Source organism: Haliaeetus albicilla, chromosome 2 (assembly GCF_947461875.1).
Source record: "Haliaeetus albicilla chromosome 2, bHalAlb1.1, whole genome shotgun sequence".
Classification (NCBI taxonomy): domain Eukaryota; kingdom Metazoa; phylum Chordata; class Aves; order Accipitriformes; family Accipitridae; genus Haliaeetus; species Haliaeetus albicilla.
This window is the reverse complement of record NC_091484.1, coordinates 77,462,229-77,482,294: the sequence shown is the minus strand read 5'-3', so window position 1 is coordinate 77,482,294 and position 20,066 is coordinate 77,462,229. Positions and strand designations below refer to the sequence as shown.

General features: G+C 48.9%; 3 protein-coding genes across 4 annotated transcripts; 1 reads left to right on the top strand and 2 right to left on the bottom strand.

The window, feature by feature from the left end:
• Positions 1-1,942: 1,942 nt before the first annotated feature.
• On the bottom strand, positions 1,943-4,290 carry CYP8B1 (cytochrome P450 family 8 subfamily B member 1). Its single transcript, XM_009930632.2, has one exon. It carries the CDS (start codon positions 4,236-4,238, stop codon positions 2,709-2,711), a length of 1,530 nt encoding a protein of 509 aa, XP_009928934.1. The 5' UTR covers positions 4,239-4,290; the 3' UTR covers positions 1,943-2,708.
• Positions 4,291-6,660: 2,370 nt separating this feature from the next.
• Positions 6,661-12,632, bottom strand: ACKR2 (atypical chemokine receptor 2). Its single transcript, XM_069778353.1, has 3 exons — positions 11,944-12,632; positions 11,269-11,326; positions 6,661-9,310 (listed from the first exon to the last, which is right to left on the bottom strand). The coding sequence occupies exons 1-3, from the start codon at positions 11,965-11,967 to the stop codon at positions 8,196-8,198; spliced, it is 1,197 nt and encodes a 398-aa protein (XP_069634454.1). The 5' UTR covers positions 11,968-12,632; the 3' UTR covers positions 6,661-8,195.
• A 2,092-nt stretch (positions 12,633-14,724) lies between these two features.
• HIGD1A (HIG1 hypoxia inducible domain family member 1A) lies at positions 14,725-20,066 on the top strand. Of its 2 annotated transcripts, none has more exons than XM_069778329.1 (4): positions 14,725-14,812; positions 16,388-16,495; positions 18,177-18,311; positions 19,096-20,066. In XM_069778329.1, exons 2-4 carry the CDS (start codon positions 16,393-16,395, stop codon positions 19,143-19,145), a joined length of 288 nt encoding a protein of 95 aa, XP_069634430.1. In that variant the 5' UTR covers positions 14,725-14,812; positions 16,388-16,392; the 3' UTR covers positions 19,146-20,066. The 2 variants fall into 2 exon arrangements, with proteins under 2 accessions (XP_069634430.1, XP_069634428.1); XM_069778327.1 differs by lacking the exon at positions 14,725-14,812 and adding an exon at positions 16,014-16,089.

Genomic DNA, 20,066 nt, shown 5'->3' with positions numbered 1-20,066 from the left:
CTTATTTTTATATCCTTTTCCTGAGCCCAGTCCATGTTTGTGCAGCACCTGTCCCTCACCCCTCAACTCTGACCTGGAGTCCCTACAGGTGATAACCGCAAACATACACTGTGCATTAACAGCGAACAACCTTCATGCGAAACATCCACAGAAAAAATCCTCTTGCTAGAGCCTTGGAGTGAGGACATCTCTTGGCCAGCAAGTCACTACGGCTCTGACCTGGCTCAGCTATCCCGAGGCATTCCTGGGCATGGTTTGGAGCTTCCAAAGATCAAGCCATTGGCTGGGATGTGGGAAGAGCTCCAGCTTAATTCTTGGTAGCAGAGCAAAGAAATGAACCCGCGCGTGACAAAAAAGAGGTGAGAGCCATAGAGGGAACATGGAGGTCATGAAAAGGTGCTGGAATTGTTAATGGGAATATTAACCGTCAGAGTCAAGCCTTGTGCAGTTACAGGTAGTTTGGTTTTCCTTGGCTCTGCCACAGCTGCTTGACAGTTTCTGCCTGAACTTCCACCACCGCAAGGTCTGGGCTAATGCCCTGTCTGGCAATAACGGGATAGTTTGCCCTCAACATCCAGTTACAACATAACCCTGTCCTTTGCAGAACAAAGCCGAATCTGGCTTTGATGTTTGGACACACGTGAAAATGTTTGAGATTCATTCCTCGGTCATACATAATCTCCAAAGTCCAAGGTTAGCATCAGCGTTAAAATCGATTCACTGTCCTCTGCACAGGTAAGGCTGTGATTTAACTTCTGTAAAGACTGATTTTGTCAGAGCCCTGAATTATTGAAGGGGAAAAAAAAAAAGGCAAAGCAGAGCTTGTAGAGCAAAGTTTTATCCTGCATTGGATCCAGTGGATAAAACAGAGATGTTTGGGGGCTCATAAGGTCGCAGTGGCTGTAGCCCGTAAGGATTGAGGTTGTTTTCTCATGCCCCACTTTAGTTTTCTAGCCCTTTCCCATCACCCCATCCCATTCCTTATAGCCTCCCTGCATCTTTGCAGAGGTTGGGGAATACCATCAGCCCATGGGGCTCAAAGAGGACCGTCAGGATGCCAGGAGCTTACCCCCCCTCACCGAGGCTCAAGCACTGCAGCCCGGACAGCCATCCCCTTGCAGGAGGGGAGACCTATTCCCAGCCAGCAGGCAGAGTCCAAAATTTCTGGGCTTAGGCAATGATTTGGGTTAAAGCAGGGAGCTGGTTTGGTGCTGCAGGGGATCCTGGCTCAGCTGTATGTACCCATGCTCCAGCCGTGTTACAGTCGGTGGGTTGAATCCAAACACACACAGACAGCTTTTTTTAATCCCCAGAAACTGTACAGAAGACACAGGGCTTGAATGCACAACCTCCTGCAGCCCCGGAAAGGCAGGTGACCCCATGCATGCCTAACTCGCATAGATCTATAAAAATGCTACTGTACGTTATTAGTGGTGTTTGCAACTCCCTTCTCCTCCCACTGCACGGTCAATGAGATTGGCAAGACCCGTCCTTTTCTTAAACGTGAAGTGGGAAGGAGCTGTTCCTGTCCTTGCTCAGTACATCCCACCTCTGCCCCCTTTGGGGATCTCATCAGATACAGGAAGGGGACTATAGACAAAACAATTTGAAAACAACGAGGAAATTCCTACATCTCTGGAGAGGACATTTGTTGTTCTCTGACCTTTCGGGTGTTTACTACGAGCTGATTCCATCCTGCTAATGCTACTCCATGTGGAAAATAAATGTGCCAGTGTGCTGGTTTTGGCTGGGATAGAGTTAAACCACGACAGTCGGTAAGGAGCTGATAACAAAATAATGCAGTCCCAATGCTGGCGTGCAGCCGGGCTCACCCCCAGGCTCCAAGGCCACCTCACTTATTTGCCAGCTCATCTGGCCTGATCTTTGCTTGCACACCCGCTTGCACACTGGTGCCAGCTGCCGGCACCACGGACGCATGGTCTTGAATTTAAGGAAAGGAATTTAATAAGACAATAGGACAGACTGTGCTCATCAGGTGCAGGGTGTGACCAGACAAGTGTCTGGACCAGCTGCCTATTTACACCCCCCCAGCCCTTTTTATCCGCTTACCCCTCTATTTTTCTCCCCAAATCACCTAAACCCCTCCTTTTTCCCACCTTTGGTTCCTCCCCTAACCATCCCACCATAAATCCTGTGCAATCCCAAAACGCTCTTCCCCTGCACGCCATAAGATATCCCCCCTCCCTCGACAGCGATCCCCCTTAGCGCAGATGGTGATCCAGATTTCTGCTCCCAATGACACATCTCCATCGGTCTCACACCGGGACTGTTGGGCTGATGGTTCTGCTGGGACAGTCCTGGGAGGGACCCGGACAAAACGCTCGTTCCTTGGAAGTCCTTAATTTGGATTCCCACCTACCAATATGCCCCTGTGCTCCTCTGGGCTTGTGCAGATGGGCTGACGGCCCCTGCGATGGGTCTGGAAGTAGGCTGGCAGGGTACTATTTGTGTCTCTGCGCTCCTTTGTGGGTATGCAGGTGAGCTTTTATCAGATAACCCAACACCACAATAACCAGAGATGCAGAGCAGCGATACATGTGAAGGACATAAAGAGCAAAGCCATGATAATGGTTAAGCAAACAAGATCATATCAATGTTGGTGCCTGCACAGATCTGACAACCATGAGATCACACAACGTATTTCAAAGATAACAGCGGAACAAGCAATGCAACAAGGACTTCCCAAATTAAAAGCGTAGCCGGTATCTGAACCGAACGTCGCGAACAGGGTGCATCGTCCCAAATCCCCAGCGGCTGACGTCTATCGCCGGGATCTCCTCTTCTCTATTGACCAGCTCCAGGTCATAGTAACTCAGCATCAAGAACACAAACAGTTTCATTTCAGCGGTAGCGAAGAAACGCCCAGGACAGATGGATACTCCTGCCCCCCAAGGCATGTTGAAGTATTTCAGCCTCTTCCCATTTTTGTAGAAATCTTTCTTGGTGCCGTCTGGGTTTATGAAGCGGTCGTACTTAAATTCGTGAGGATCGGGGTGAATTTCTGGGTTCATCTGCACAGACATGTGCGGGAACAGAGCCACCCTGTCTCCTTTGCGGAGAGTGTACTCTGTCCCGCTGCTCATCTTCAGGCTGGTGTCCTGGAGGACAGCTCTGACCAGCATTGGGGCTGCAACCAGCCGCAGGGTCTCTTCCAGAGCACTGTCCAGACGAGGAGTCTGGTTTAACATGTCCCTGGTGATGTTAACTGGTGGGCTGCCTGGCTTCATTTCCTGGCCGTTCTCCCTTGAGACTTTATCTACCTCATCCTTCAGAGCCTTCATAGCTTCTGGATGTTTCATTAGATACAAAAGGAGCCAGAAGGCAGTTGGGCCCGTATTGCCTTGGGATGCCCAGAGGAGCACAAACATGAAACGATCCCGCATATACTCGGGGACACCGTTTTCTGCCAGAAGCTGCTCTTGATCCCTTATCCACCCACTGATATTGTCCTTCTGCCAGGTCTTCTTCACGGCCAGTGTGCTCCAGAATAGCCTCTTCAGCCGTTCAGCTTCTCTTTTTTCCTTGGGAGGTAACACAGAACTGGCCAGGCGAGGGAAGAGCCGGTCGTACTTCCGAAACTCATAGAACAGCTGGTTGGAGTGGATGCAATCTTGCTCAATAGCTTTCTCCTTGTTATCTGCCCCTTGGTGTGGCTCACTGCCATACAGAGCCAGGTACCCGGCTCTGAAGACGATGTTGTAGCAGTAGTGGAAGAGGCTGTCCTCTTGCCACACTCGCTTCTCCTCTCCCGAGCTCAGATTGAAAAACATCAGCTTCTGAAAGTTCTCCAGGGTGGCTTGTGTCATGACAGTGAGTCCGTCTCCCATCAGATGCTTCGTGCTCGACGCATGAATTATGCTATGGTTGGCTTCGATGGGCTTGTAGCCAAAAACTTGCTGGACCAGTTTAGATGCAAAAGTCCTGAAGTCTAGTTTAGATCGTGATTCCTTCGTGATGGCTCCGAAGCAGAAGGGGTCCATCACAAAGGTGAAGTAATAGCCTCCGATCAGCACCGTGAAAATATCCCCGTGTTTTCTCTGCATCCTTTTGAGAAACTCTGAACTGTCCTTTCTGAAATCCAGCATGTAACCCAGCCAGGGAATGGTACCTTTGTCCAGAGGCGGCTCATCGGGTCTCCGTCTCCGAAACATGCCCAGGAGATAGAGCTCACCAAGCAGCGATGCTATCAAGGTACAGAGAACCACCCAGAGCGCCATGAGAGCTCTGCACCCGTCCAGGAGCTCGGACTAGAACTAGATTGGGGCAGGAATGTGCTTTTTATTCCCATCCAGCAACTGATACGCAGATGCACAGCTGTCAGCCTCTGTCCCCATTGGCAGCAAGTGTTTGCCTTTCCCCTGTGGAATGCTCCAGTGTGTACTTCTCCCTTGATGAACAGACAGATTTTTAAGGTGGAAGGTACGCCGTAATCACGTTAGAGTTACCGGGCTGCTGTGTGCAGCAGATGGGTTTTGCAGTGTGCTCTGCAGCATCTTAAGCTAATTCCCTTTTCTAGGCTGCATGGAGCCCAGTTTTTGAAAAAGAGGGTTCAGAGAATTTCACTCAGTGATTTCTACCTTTAAGACCAGGCTATGGACACGCACTGCAGGCTGAAAAAATGAGAGGAAGACTGGATGTTGGAAATGCTACTGGAAGTGAGCTCAGGACAGAGTGAAGGGGTTTACAACTGAGCTAATTTGGTCTCACAAGCCAAGAGAAGGAAAGGTCTCCAACATTTTGACATTCTCCAACTCACAGTGCCCCATAAGCGCTTTGCCAATGAGCAGAGCAACCACTGCTAACCCACACGAGGGCAAAGCAAAGCAGGTCAGCTTCCCCCGCGAGCAACGAGGGTCTGAATCAGTTGCATTTGCTTTGCACCAGATGAATCCGGAGTCTGCAAATGGCCAAACCCACCTCCTAGCTGGAGAGCAGCGGCACCCAGATGGACGACAGCACTTTCTTCTGTGCCGATGCCTGCACACCCGATGCTTGGCAGCAGCAATTCTGTCGTGTCCCCTCCAGCCAGCGGAGCAATCCCCGACCCTCTGCCCTCCTGCTCCCACCCCTGTACCCAGCAGTTTTATCCATTTTCGCTTCTGCTTCTCGGTATCTCCTGCTCCCCACTCTCCAGATGGGGTTTGGGGACAATGCCAGGGACCTTGTGCCCCATCCTGTGCTATGACTTTATGATTAAAGAGACTTATGAAAAAGTATTTAATAAGGCGATAGGACAGACTGCCACGAGCAGGCGCAGGGCACGCTGCTTATGCACAACCAGACCCTTTTATACCCTCCCTTATTTCCCCCACCTTTGCCCTTCCCCTGAGCATCCCATTATAAGAAGTTTTACACAGTCCCACGAGCCCTCCTGTGTACAGCATCACAATCTTCATCTTAGTTTTTGCTTCCCAGCTGCTCTCCCCTTCCACATTCCCTCCCAGTGACCTGACCCGTGGAGTGAAGGCCAATATTTACTTGGGCTTTTTTTTTTTAAGGAAAGCTCCCAGCCTTACCATTTTGGAAACATACTGTAGCAATGTTGACAAGAAAAATAACAGCAGTGAAGACAAATCCATCCTTCTACATCAGCTCAAAGCCCTTCTTGGTCCAGCAACCTTGTCTAGCAATAAAATTAAGGTGATGAATATTTTCTCTTCAATTATTAATTTTACTTGTACAATTCTAGGCAACTGCCATGCTCAATAGGTTTCCAGGCTGGAAAGGGCCCCTTTAAGGTTCAAGAATATTTGGGGTGAATAGTACCTTTAAATAAAGGTCAGCAAACTCATAACTTTGAACTTTAAAGCTACACTGGGTAATAAGGATTGGCTAACAGCTAGCCGTGCTCTTCTGTTCAAGGCCATGCTCACTCTGTGATGTTGCAAAGCCAATAGTTATGTCAAAGACAGCATCGGCTGACCTTTTTTATCTTGTCAAAACGGTTCTTTGGGAAGGCAAATACCTCCATCACTTTTCTGCTGAGCCCATGGTTTTTTTCTCTTTGTCACTGGTTGTTACCGGTTTGAACTTTGCTGCTGATAGAACTGATCTCTAACCAAGGATCCGTCCCTCGGAAAGACACAGCTTCCAACTCAGCAGACCCGAGTGTGGAACAGCTTATCATAATGGAGAAACCCACCGTTGGCCAGACAACCCAGTTTAAAGGTGCCTAATTCCTCCCATTATCTCTCCTGGCAAGACAAAGGGATGAACCCGGTTGAACGCATCTACCTGGCAGATGGCAAAAGCTGGGAGAAGCAAAGCCACCCCCCAGGCTGGTCACCCGTATCTGGCCTGATGGATGAGCGTGGCAAATCCATTCCCCAGCCAACACCACGAGCTGGAGGGGTAATGGGATCGCTCTACTCCATCAGACCCTTTGGGATCTATGGGGCAGAAGCTCTGCATAAGTTTCAGTTTGCATTTTTAAGGGCATGACATCTAGATAAGCTGTTCCTTCATCCCCTAATGCCTCACATACTCCAGACAGGAGGTGGGCTTCTTCCACAAGCATAAATCCACTGGAATTTTATAATAATTCCAGTTACAACAGAAACAAATTGTCATGTCCCAATTTCTCAGGACGACGACTCATGTTCACCAATTCCCAGGTCAGGATTAAGGTGAAATGACACCAGGGATCCTTTAACTCACAAAACTCAACTTATATTTGCTCACAACAAGAATTGGCATGAAACTACATCAGTAAACTGTGTAACACATGCTAATCATACATCAGCAAACATTACAAGCCTGTCGTGGTTTAACCCCAGCCAGCAACTAAGCACCACGCAGCCGCTCACTCACTCCCCCTGCCCCCCAGTGGGACGGGGGAGAAAATCGGGAAAAGAAGTAAAACTCATGGGTTGAGATAAGAACAGTTTAATAGAACAGAAAAGAAGAAACTAATAATGATAACGGTAACACTAATAAAATGACAGCAGTAAAAGTAAAAGGATTGGAATATACAAATGATGCACAGTGCGATTGCTCACCACCCGCCGATCGACGCCCCGTTAATCCCCCAGCAGTGATCCCCTGCCCCCACTCCCCCCAGTTTATACACTGGGCATGACGTCACATGGTCTGGAATACCCCTCTGGCCAGTTTGGGTCAGCTGCCCTGGCTGTGTCCCCTCCCAACTTCTTGTGCCCCTCCAGCCTTCTTGCCGGCTGAGTGTGAAAAGCTAAAAAATCCTTGACTTTAGACTAAACATTACTTAGCAACAACTGAAAACATCAGTGTGTTATCAACATTCCTCTCATAGCAAACTCAAACCATAACACTGCACCAGCTACTAGGAAGACAATCAACTCTATCCCAGCCAAAACTGGGACTAAGCCTTACTTATTTGGGGATCAGTTCGGGGAAGAAAACAAGGAGAGCCCTCCTGCTGAGTCACGAGGTTCAGAGCAGACCCCCTTGCTTTCTGGACTCCTTCCTGAGAAGGATCCACTCCTAGTCCCAGACTTGGTCAACGGTTCACATCTAAAGGGATGAGGTGTGGGGATTACGGGGAAAAAAAAGAGAGAGAGAGAGAAAAAAGGCAAAGATTTCACCAGTCCTGGGTCCAGCAAGCCTAAGAGTCCTGTTCTGGTGGGCTTGCACACGGGGGGCTTCAGTTTGTGTCCTTTTATCATCCTTGCCCCTCCTTCGGGTGGGCACTCGAACTCATTAGGCTAATTAGGTGTCGTGCAGTTTGTGCTTCCAGAACCTTTGGGGAAATAGGTCGGTGGGTGTGGGGGTCACTTGGGGAGTAACTTCTCCCTCCCTGCAGACTTGACCACTGTTTGATCTTTGGCCATGCACGGTGAGCTGCCCTGCTCAGCGTATCAGACCAGTTTATCAACCAGAACAGGGAGCTGGGCACCCTTGCCTGCTGATCTGTGCTGATCTGCTTTTCACCTGTGGTTCCTTGTTATGCAGGGTTCGTTGTTATGCAGAACTTGCCCCACCACAGTGTTTGAGACATTAACTCTTTCAGTCTCTCACATAAATCCCACGTGTACTTTTCCAATCCCAATGTGGAAAATCCTCATCTCAATGCTGACACCAGGATGAAATACCTGGTTACGCAGGGCTGTGGGCTCGCACCAACTCCATCGCATGGCCAGGACCAGTAAAACACAGCACAGAGGGCATACATGTAACGTAAATAATGTAAATATTTATCATGCATTTGTGATACTCAACATTTCTATCTCAGCTGCGTATCTGCTGCAAGACTGGCTTGTCCCTGAGGGCTGGAAGTCAAAGAAAGCACTTCTCCTGAAAATGGCCTGAGGGATCTTCCATAAATATAACCTGAATCGTTTTTTCACAAAAGCATAGAGCAAGGGGTTGAGACAGCAGTGGACAAAGGACAAACTCTCCGTGATCTGCATGGCATAGTCCAATTGCCTACTGCTTTCACAGCTCCTGATTACACCGACATCTTGCAGGGAGTGAAGGATGAGGACGATGTTGTAAGGGGACCACAGGACAAAGAAGACACCCACCAGAGTAAAGACTAAGCAGAGCGCTCGCCTTGAACCAGGCAACTGAGACATGGTGAGGACACACGCTATGCGGGAATAGCAAAACACCATGAAGAGGAAGGGAAAAAGGAAGCCCAGGATGTTTTGAATAACCCGAAAGACGACTTTCCAAAATAAGTGCTTCTGGCCATAATCATGGGCGCACACGATGGTTTTGTTGTGGATTTGCCTTGTGCTGGTGAAGAGGCCATCAGGAATGGAGAGGAGGATGGAAAAGACCCATACTACCAACAAGACGAGGATGGAATTCCTCTGTGTCATGGAGCCGTGAGGAGAGCAAGCGTGAACTATCTGCAGATACATGTCCAGACTCATGCAGCTCACAAAAAAAATACCACTGTAGAAATTCAGAGTGTACATGGCATTTAAGACCGGGCAAAATATGTCCCAGGTCACCCACTGAGAAATGTATAGAGCCCAAAAAGGAAGGGTTAGTAGGAAGAAGAGGTCTGAAACCACCAGGTTCAGCAGATACAACTCGGTCATCTTCTTTTTCTTCCTGATGTACATAATGAGGACAATAAACAGGAGGACATTCCCGACAAACCCAACCAGAAAGACCACGGTGTAAAAAGATGGCAAGAATACTCTGCTAAAGGAGAGCAGCTCTTCTTTTGTGCAGAGGCCATACTGCATGTAATCCTCCTCATCCAAGTACTCGTACGGGTAGTCACTTGAATTGGCAGCATCCAGCAAGGTGGCAGCAGTTGTTGTTGCCACCTTTGAAGTTGCGTTTGACACGTGGCTGCCTAGGAGCAAAAGACAAGTGAAGGGGATCAAAATGTTGTTCCAATCCACACGGGAAAGACAAACATCACATCACAGAGGGTTTTCCTCTAGTTCATAGGTTCAAATTTCTGCCACATTCTGATAAGTATTTTGTGTCCTGCACTCCTTGGCCTTTGCCTACGGCATGGGCACATCTGTCTACACATACATATATATAAAAAAAAATTCTGGTTTTCTTACTCCAACACATTAAATCTTGAAAGTAAATGAGCACGGTCCCCTCTGACATAACTCACCACTTCCTCCTGACACCACTGCAAGCTTTTGAGGAAGTTTCTGCTCTAAATTATGGCAAATCCACCACTACACTTCTCTGTGAGCTGCTTGAGATTCACCCACGTCACTACTGGGAAAGCTGCATCTCAATTTTCCGTGAAGCAGAACCTGCTACCAGCACCTTTATGTTGGTGGGGCTGCTCCCAGAGATGAAATGCTGAACATCTCACGGCTCCCAGTAAGACACATCTCACTGCTCCCATGCCAATTGTAGGACACCAAGCCATGGATTCTTGTAAAAGATATTAGTAAGTGGAAAACATAGAATCATAGAATCATAGAATGCTTTGGGTTGGAAGGGACCTTAAAGATCATCTAGTTCCAACCCTCCTCCCATGGCCAGGGATACCTTCCACTAGATCAGGTTGCTCAAAGCCCCATCCAACATAAAGACTTGTAGGCACCAGAGTCAACTCCTGAATCAAGGTTAGAGGTAGAGATTTAGCTGGAATGATGTTGCTGGAATCTATTGTGCGTGAGATGAGGCGTGGGCTGAAACCCTCCTGACTGAGGAGGGCAAGGGCCGTGCAGCCGGCCGCTCCCCAGGACTGCAGGCTGGCTTCAGTGTTTAGGCAGCTGCAGCCCAGATTTCAGGAAACAGTGACTAATCTCCAGGCTCTCACAGCAACCCAGGGCTGTCACAGGGAAAAAATAGTGCAAATACCCCTCCATCCCTAAAACACGCCACTTTTCGGCCATGGCCAAACCTGACCACCTTTCCGCTGGAGCTCATTTTTCCAGCAATCCCAAAACAAGCATGCCTGTGTAGTTCCCTGTCTGCAGTTACTCCTGCCTTGCTCTCCTTGAGGACCTGTTTCTCCCACTGCCTAAGAGACCTGCAGCCACCAAGTAATGAGAAAATGAAGGTGCTGGTCCCCGGTTGTGCTATGCGTCCCAAGGAGGACGGACCCCACAGTGGCTCTGCAGTTCCTAGGGACGGTTCCCCTCCCATGAACACCCCAGGTGCCGTGGTTTAACCCCAGCCAGCAGCTAAGCACCACACAGCCACCCACTCACTTCCCCCCACCCAGTGGGATGGGGGAGGGAATCGGAAAAAAAAAATAAAACATGGGTTGAGATAAGAACAGTTTAATAGAAGAGAAGAGAAGAAACTAATAATGATACTGGTAACACTAATAAAATTACAATAGTCATAGTAAAAGGACTGGAATATGCAAGTGATGCACAATGCAATTGCTCACCACCCGCCCACCCACACCCAGTTAGTCCCCGAGCGGCGATCCCCCTGCCCCCACTCCCCCCCGTTTATATACTGGGCATGACGTCACATGGTATGGAATACCCCTCTGGCCAGTCTGGGTCAGCTGCCCTGGCTGTGTCCCCTCCCAACTTCTTGTGCCCCTCCAGCCTTCTTGCCGGCTGAGTGTGAAAAGCTAAAAAATCCTTGACTTTAGACTAAACATTACTTAGCAACAACTGAAAACATCAGTGTGTTATCAACATTCTTCTCATAGCAAACTCAAAACCATAGCACTGTACCAGCTACTAGGAAGACAATTAACTCCATCCCAGCTGAAATCAGGACACCAGGAAAGGGGAGCCCTTCCACCCCAAGCGGATTAAGCAAAGCACCCAAGGCTTTGGGTGTGCGGCCGTAAAGGGTGAAGCTGTAGCTACATACCTGTAGCAGTCCCGTACCTAAAATTGCTTAAATACTCATTCCAGGCAATTCCAGGCAGCTGAAAAGAAAAGAAAATTTGGGTTGGGCTGGATTTAAATGTTTTCTTGCTGTCTCACAGTTCTTTGGAGCGTGCCGCAGGGCACTTCAGACAGAGCAGCCTTGGAGAGGAGATCTGCCATGGAAGAGTGCTAGAAAAAGACTTTTCTGGGAAAAAGCGCTTTTTTTTTCTGTTTCATGTTTTGGAGGAAATTCATCCTTAGCCATCTACAGTTCTGACTGTATGCTTTCAAGAGGAAACCAAAGCTGCCCACCCTTCTGATTGCAGCAACACCCAGCAAGACTCCTAAACACCTTCCCCCCCCCACCCCGCACCCACATCAGGACAAACCATCCTGAAAATTTCCATTTCTGGGTCTCTTCCAGCCCACCAAGATGCCTCTTCTCTCTCTGCCGTGTCTTCCCCACTCTGTATCACGCTGGCACTGATATTCACATCCCCATCCTGTAGCTCACAGTGGAGAACTGATGCATGCAACGTGGGCTGAGCTCAGAAATTAATTCCAAGTCCGCTGGAGCACTGGCACTTATGAGCTGGCTAACTTTCAAGAAGAAAAGAAAACCTCTAGGTTTCTCATGCAGCTTTGTCTGCAAGCAAGAAGCAGAAAATGCACTTACAGGAGCTTCTTCTCCTGTTCCCATCCTGCTGGAGGCTTGAATCAGGCTTTTAGGAACCTCTTTGACTTGTGTAAGAGCATGGGCAGGAAATGTGAGCTCAGTGTGACCTCCCTGGTTTTGTTTCGCCTTTCCTGGTGTTCATCACTGGGTCAGAGCACTGTAGGAATCATCTCTGCGCCACAGGGACCCAGCACCCCTCCTTCAGAAATACAACCTGCTCTTGTGTAGCTCAAGTCGGGCACCACGCTAGGAACAGCCAGAGCTGCTGGGACCAAGGACCCACGTCAGCACAACGTGAAGATCGCTGGTGGATCCCATGCACCCCAGCATGCACCGGCTGGGCGGCAAAACCACCCACAAAATAGTCGGAAGGAGGCTTTTCTGGGATGTGCCAGACCAGGGTCACGCAGACAAGCACACAGACCAGCTGCTTGCTTAAAGATAACCAGTTCCTTTTGCCCTTCTTCTCTCCATTTTTCCCTGCAAGCTTTTCCCCGTCCACCTTGATCCTTCCCTTTTCTCCACCTCATCTCCTCCCAAACAAGCAATCTGTCCCTAATTTCTTTTTCCCTGTTGATTCTGGGTTTGCTGCATCCCAACCCCAGATGTGGCAACAAGCTCCCTCTTAATATTTTGTTTTCAAAAAGCTTTAATTAGTGGAAACATCTGCTCTTGCCAGACGGATATTAAGATGACATCCATGCTGCCCACCTCCCAGCACCCCCAGGCAGGATCGGACCTCCTTCGTCTCTGCACTGAGAGGCTCCCGGGGCTGAGACCCTGGTGTTGAAATCTGCATTTTTTCCATGAAATCTGAATAAGCGATGTGCTACTTGGATGCTGCAGGGTCCTAATCCCCTGCAAGAGCAGAAATGGCCACCAGCGGGGACATGGCCGGGGCCAGCGGGCACTGGCAGCTCCGTGGGGACAAGCACGTGTCTCCGCAGGCAGCGGCAAAGCCTTGCAAGTTGTAATGGAATAAAGAGCTTATTGGCGTGGTTGAACGTGCAAAAAGAGATCGCCCACAGCAGCGACATGCCAGACCCCTGACACTGCCACAGGGATGTTTTGGGGACAGCTTCACAGCACAACCCTTTGCTTGCCTGTCAAAGGTGTCTCTGATAAAATGGTTTATTGAAGAGGTTCTAGAGCGTCACTGTTGGTGAGTGGTCACCCTCCGGCTCGTTTCCCCTCATCTCACCAAAAACCAAGGCCATGGGGAATACCCTGACCGTGCCAAGACCATCCCCCGTACCAACCCTGGTGCGCTTTATAAACGCCAAACCGCCCTGGTAAAAACGGGAGAACAGAGCAGCAGCAATGGCCACAGCCCCGTATCCAACCTACCCCGTGGTAGGTGGATTCGCAGAGAGAAATATGTTATTTTTACCCATTTCCATGTTTGCCACCACCAGCTGGCGTACATGTGTGCCTGCATTTAAAAGATATCCTATAATAAATATATATGGGCAACATACACATCCGCAGAGAGCAAGAAGCTGCTCACAAAGCCAAGGTGCCAGACGCACACACACAGGGACGCTACAGGTGACAGCAGTTTCATTAGTCCAGCAATTAAAATGAAATGCGGGGTTTTTTTAATTGAGTTTCTCCCCTGAAACACATAACACACAGAGCTGCAGGGAATTAAATATGCCTCCGAGAGTCACTGGAGAAAGTAGCCTTCACCGTAATTTATTACAAGATTTTAACTCAATTTGGGAGCTGGTAATTGCATAATATTTTTTTTTCCTTTCAGACTCTGCAGAGCCCTAATGACTTTGGCAAGCAAAATAACCAGATTACCAGTAATGGGAAGCACGTTTAGAGAGATACAGCTGTACTAACACGAGGTTATCTGAGCCACTTTCTTTTACGCCATTGAAAATGCTGCGTGTCAGCGGTGGAGTAGCCCTGCAGAAGCAGAAGCTCTGCTTCCCCCCCGAGCTTGGAGATGAGGAGTCACGAACACTGCAAAACCAGGCAGGGTTTGTGGAGAAAAGGACTTTTCTTTGCTGTTTTGCTCTGATGAGCTGCCCCCAGGTTTACGGGAGGGTTTCAGGCATCTTCAGGATCCCGGGGGATTTTTTTTCCTCCTGCTCCAGAGTCCGGTTTGCTTTAAGTCAGGAGCAATGTCTAGGTGGTCTTTGGGCTTCAAAATCCGCTGCCTGGCATACAGCGGGGGCAAAGTGCGCTCTGTTCGAAAGCTGAAATTCGGGGAAAAATAGTGAATGAGACAATTCACTGTCAGGAAAAAGAACACCCGACCAAGGGAAAGCCGGGCTCCGAGTTTGCCTTCTGCTGAAGAGCTTCCACCTGATGTGGAAGCGCGGGTTTATACCGACGCTGAGAAGTTTTTGAAGCGAAAATCCGCCAAATTGCAGGAAAAAAAAAACCAAACCAAACCAAACCGCTGGGGGCTGCTTTTCCATCCTGCAACCCCCCTGCTCTTTGGGGGTGAAACAAACCGCCGGGTTCCTCCCCAAACCTCTCTCGTTTTCCAAACTCGAGCTAGCCCGCCGCAGAGGCGGAAGGCCCGCTCTTCCGGGTAAGGCCTCGCCGAGCTGCCCCTTCCCCGCCCTCAGACGCCACGCTACGTCACTCCGCCGCAATGCGTCCAACCCTTCGGCGGCGACGTCACGGCCTGCCCCGCCTCCCCATTCCGGATTGGCTGGCGGCGGCGGGGGGAGGAGCTGCCGCGCTGTACGCTGGGAGTTGTGGTCCTCGGTCGGGGCGGCGGAGGGGAAGCGGGAGGCGGAGGAGGAGGCGGGGCGAAGCCGGCCAATAAGAGGCGAGGGGGCGGGGCCAGGGCTGGCAGAAGCCGGCCGGTATCGGAGTAGCGAGGGGGAGCGGCGGCGGCGGCGGAGCGGTGAGGGCCGGGGCCTCCGGGGGGGACACCCCGGGGCAGGAGGGGGAAGCACTTGGGCAGATTTAGGGGCAGAGACCCCCGTCTGTGTGCGTGGGCCGGGGGGAGGGGGGCGCGTGGGCCTGGAGTAGGGCAGAAGGCCGGTGTGGGGTGCGGGGACCTGGGTCTGGAGCGGGGCAGGGGCCACGCGTGGGTCTGTTGGGAGCTGTGGCTTTGCCAGCCGTCTGCCTCCACCCGTGTCAGAGCTGTTTCTTCCCCCCCACCCCGCAGAGGTGTCCCCTGTCTCCTTGCTGCGGGTGGCGGCGAGGTCGTGGTGGCCGGGTGGGGGGGGTCGCCCGGCTTCCGCAGGGTTTGCTCGGGTGTTTCCTTCTCCGAGCGAGTCAGGCTAAAACAAAACTTAGATTTAGCCAGCGAGGGTAGTTGTAGCAGGTGCAGAGGGACCAAACCCTGCGGCCTGCAGAGGAAATGGTTTGCAAGTTTAGTTCAAAAAGCAATCCGTCTGCCGCGCAGAACGCTGCGTAACCGGGGAGGACGGCCACGTTTGAAGTCTTTTGCATGTGTTTACTAGCCCGCGCTTAAATTAAGGTCCTGTTGGCTTATTGCAAGAGCTTGGAGTACTTCCATGCGAGGCCGAGCTGTATGTTTCTGCTGAGCGCGTTGATGGCAAAACTGGAACAAAACCGGTAGAGATTTTTCTAGCGGAGACCTTTGTGATGTTGTTGAGCCCATTGTGGTAGCAGAAATAGGCACTAATTGAAGAATGATGCTCTTGCCGGGCACCAAAGGAACAGGCCTTGGTGTAATCCGTGATGGGGACAGCACAACAAGCTGGCAAGTTTTGGAGGATGGTCTCACAGGTTTGGTGATGATGGCTCAGTGAGTAGAGCCCTTCTCATGGCTGTTAGGCGTCCCCACACGAGCCTGTGCCTATCGAGGGCTTGAAGACTCATTCCCACTCCTCGGCAGCTGCCATTTTACATTCTTGCGTTCTCCGGCAGGAGTTTGACGCTCTGTTGAAGTGGCGAACGAGGTGGGATAAGCTGTAGTAGTGACTGACGAGCTGCCAGGTAGGGCTGACCTTCTGCAGCGGCTCGCGGTTTCCACCCCGAGCGCTTCCGTCGCTGTTCTTGGCAGGGAGCGAAAGGGGAGGAATGAACTTTTCTGAGGTCAGAGCTGCTATTAAGGAATAGCCTGTGAAAGCAAAGCAGCGCGATGGAGGATGGAAGTCCTAAAAGGAAACGCAGGCAGTGACCAAAGCTTTCAGCAGCTTCTCGCCACCTGTGAGCGCGCGGGGAGCCGCTGGGATCTGTAATGGTGTGAAAACGGATGGCAGAAATCTGTTGCTTTGCTGCTACTTTATTTTTCTCCTGTCCTTACCTGTTCTAGTATGCAACAACCTTGCTTCCCAAGACTTCACTTGAAGTCAGTGCAGCTCATCAGCTTAAGTCTAGCTCTTGTGCTTGTACCTCACTACCTGGACATTTGTGCCTGGTGGAATATGCAAGGGATTTTCTTTTTCTAAAAGTTCTCATAGCTTGGTGTTTCTAAAAGCTGAAGAGAGGCTCTTTGTCTTCACAGCCACCATGTCGTCCGGTCAGGAATCCGTTTTCTCCGAGTACGAGTCTGACACCAGCCAGACATCGAAGCTGTTAAGAAAATTTAAAGAGACACCATTTGTACCCCTCGGTAAGTTTAAAGATGAAGAATGTGGTTACCTAGATCTTTCTCTTCATGGGCAATCATTACGGTAAATACTGCCACTTTTTCCTGTGAACAGGAAATTACTTTGAGGTTACTTCCTCGTGTAGGCTTTCTGTGTGGTGACAGCAGTAATCCTCCTGCCCGGAATGGTATTTGTTCTGCAAGAAACAGGCAAATTGGTGAGGCCTGTTATCTTAAATAGAAAACTCAGAACCTACAATTACCAAAAAAATGCCACGCCAACAAACCCTGAAAGACCATTTAGGTGACCTTAAAAAACATGTTCAGGTGGTCCTGTTGGGCAGTAAGGAGTGTGTTTTGCAGCCGTTCCGGAGTACAGTTACCAGGAACTATGTGATCACTGCGAAGTGACTTTGAAGCTAACAAAATACAAAACAGAAGTATCTAAAATACAGCCCACCTGCTAAACATTTCGCTCTTCTCTGCTGCCATCCCTTAGTTTAAAATGCATTTTCTTAGTAGGTTTTATGGTACCCCAGCTTGAGGAGGTCGTTTAAGTTCTCAGCCTCTCTGCCGAGACCCCAAAAAAGCCTCTGAGGGGAGGATCAGTCGCGTTCATCCTGAGAACTTTCCTCTGATCAGGAACTGCTGCTGACATGAGACACATTTTGATTTCCAGCCACCTTAAGTGGAGAGGAGTTGGGTCACTTGGGGTGAACTGTTCCAAGTGTTTGCTAACAGATATCTGTCACTGGTTTCTGCGGTCACAGGACTTCACTCTCCAGCTCGCTAGAGCATACTACGAACACTGCGAGCTCGGGTTCTCCCAAGCAGATTGGCAGAACTTACCTTCAACCTGTGTCGGAGCTAGCTTGAAGGCTCTAAAGCTCTTAATTGGTATTTAATGAAGCTGCCACATGGATCATGCACCAGTGAAGTAAGGGTTTACAGCTTCACAAGTGGAACTGGTAATACTCCTGTTCAGGGAGACAAGCTGTCTGGGCTCTTGTTGGTAAAATATACACAACACTTAAAACTTGGCAGCCTCCTTTGAACTATGTAAATAATTATCCTAAATATGCAATAAAGTGGATGGAATCGGGCATTTTTGTGCATTGTTGCTCTGTATTCTGTAAGAGCATCAGTGTACACAGGTTGGAGGTGGCACACTGCGTTTGGCATTTTGAAGGACTAAAAGTGAACTCTATCCCTGTGAAAGAGACCTTGCTGAACCTCTCTCCCCACAGCACGGGACAAGTAACATATGCCTTGTCGTGTCCCAGTGAAAGCTGGCCAAATGTGACAACAGCTGAAACAGCAACCTCAGCAGGCTGGTGGGTACGTCAGGGTGCGTCCACATGCTGAGGAGCCGAGCGGTGTTCTTGGGTGCGAGCTTCCATCCAGGAAAGAGGGTGCAAGCAGGACTTGTCCTTTCTGAAACATATCCAGGAAACTCTGACACCTTGAGCTACTGCTGTGGTGTTTTAACACTAGTGGAAATCTCTCTCCTCTGCACTGACTTGGGCATTGAATGAGATGGCACTCGAGTGAAAACAGTAAGCAGGCCAGGACTTGCCATCTATACAAAACCAGCGTGATTGGATCAAAACGTGATTATTCCCAGGATATCTTGTTTAGGTGGGTCACTCCACACGTCTCGATGAGTTGGATCTCGACTCAGGAGGATGCTTTCCTTGCCTTGTAGGGATGGCTGGCTTCGCCATGGTGGTCGGCTATGGGCTGTACAGACTGAAGCACAGAGGCGACATGAAAATGTCTCTTCACCTGATTCACATGCGCGTGGCAGCCCAGGGCTTCGTCGTGGGAGCGATAACGTGTGGTACGTACCGAACGGGAGGCTGTCCTCGGCAATGGCAAGCTGGACCACGGAAAACCTCCCGCATCTCTTCTCCTAGTGGATAATACAGCGTGCGTGAAATATCCTTGGGGTGGAAGTCTCCAGGCTATTATATTTCAGGATGTTTATGGTTGTTACTGGTGCTCACTCAGCCTTTCTAGAATAACGTGATGTTTAAATACACATATTCAATATTAAACTGCGCTACCTTTGAGGGTAGAAGTTTTGACTAGTTTTAGATGCAGGAAGTATGTGAGGTTCTGCGGGTGTTGAAATTGGAGGCAAAGAAAAAAAAAGACTATCTGATGTTAATATTTTTCCTTGTAAATATGTTGCTGTTTCTGAATTTAACACATTGGAAAATCAGCTTGCATAGCCTACAGTATTATTTTCGGGACTGGAATTGTGTCCCTGAATGTACTGATTTGTACATCCCGGGTCTCATCCAAGTATTGCAGCTGTGTATGTGTGTAAATGTACATCCCATAAAACACCGTTTGTCTATACCGACAAAAAAGCACTTGACTTTGGCTGCAAAGCAAACTAGGATTGGCTGGGGATCTGCGTTTTTATATACAGTATATTTTCATATCCAGTTTCTCTGTATATGAAGAATTTTGTAGTGTTCATCGCTGCTATTAAAAAAAAATACAGAAGGGAAACATTATTTCCATTGCTGAGAATATCTCTTACTGTTCAGATTTTGAAACCCATTATTGCCTCTTTAACCCAGCTTTCTAACTGTGCTTGTATTTCTGTCTTGTAGGTGTGCTGTATTCAATGTTTCAGGAGTACATGGTGAAGCCCAAGGAGTAATGGAAAGATGACTGAAATCTCTGTCCTGGTGGTGGCCTATGTACTGCAGCTACAAACCTCATATCAAGGGGTTCTTGAGGAAAAAAATAATACATGGTATCAGAGAATTGCCCTATATGTATTTTGTGTATGGTACACTGTCTTAAAGCTGGCAGCCTAAATGATTGCGCCCTGGGGGAGCGGGTGTCGGGGTCTGGCTCTTTCTGATTGACGCTACCGTATCCCAGTTTTTAGGGGATATAGTAGAGTACAATCCCTTTATCTTCCCCTCGACTGTCGACTCGGTCCTAAAATTGGTGACTTCTTTTGCTGCCATTGCCTAAAACCACAAAGTCTGAACTAGCTTCCGTTAGGCCTCAGGCAGAGTGTGGAGGCCACATCTGTAAGATAGTGTTGTGAATGCTTTGCTGTCATTTTCTATCCTGTATATTTGTCAGCCTCCAACTTTGTAATTTAGAAGCTTCCAGTAGCACTAAATGACTTCTAAAATAGAGAGATATAAATGTCTATATTTTTTTTATTTAAGTCAAGAGAGAAATATTTGGTGTGTTGCAGCTATTTAAATGTTATATTTATTCATTGTTAATGAAGACACAGGCTCCCTATTTTTACTATAGATTTTCAGACTTCTGGATTACTGTTTTGTAACTTTATTTACAGTGTTCTTCTGAGTAACATTTAAATGTAACATTTAAAATACATGTTGTGAAAACTAAATCTTGGTGTTCTAATGCTTTTAGTTACTAGCTCCGATTTCTGCAGCGTCATTCCCCACTGAAATTTTAAAACATTTAAATCTGAAAAGCCCCCGTGATCTTTGATGTGTTAAAACCCTTCTCTGCAAATTGCCACTGTTATTTTACTCTCGAACCCCTTGTATCTCCAATGGCAGTCACGAAAATAAATGCAATTTGTAAAAAC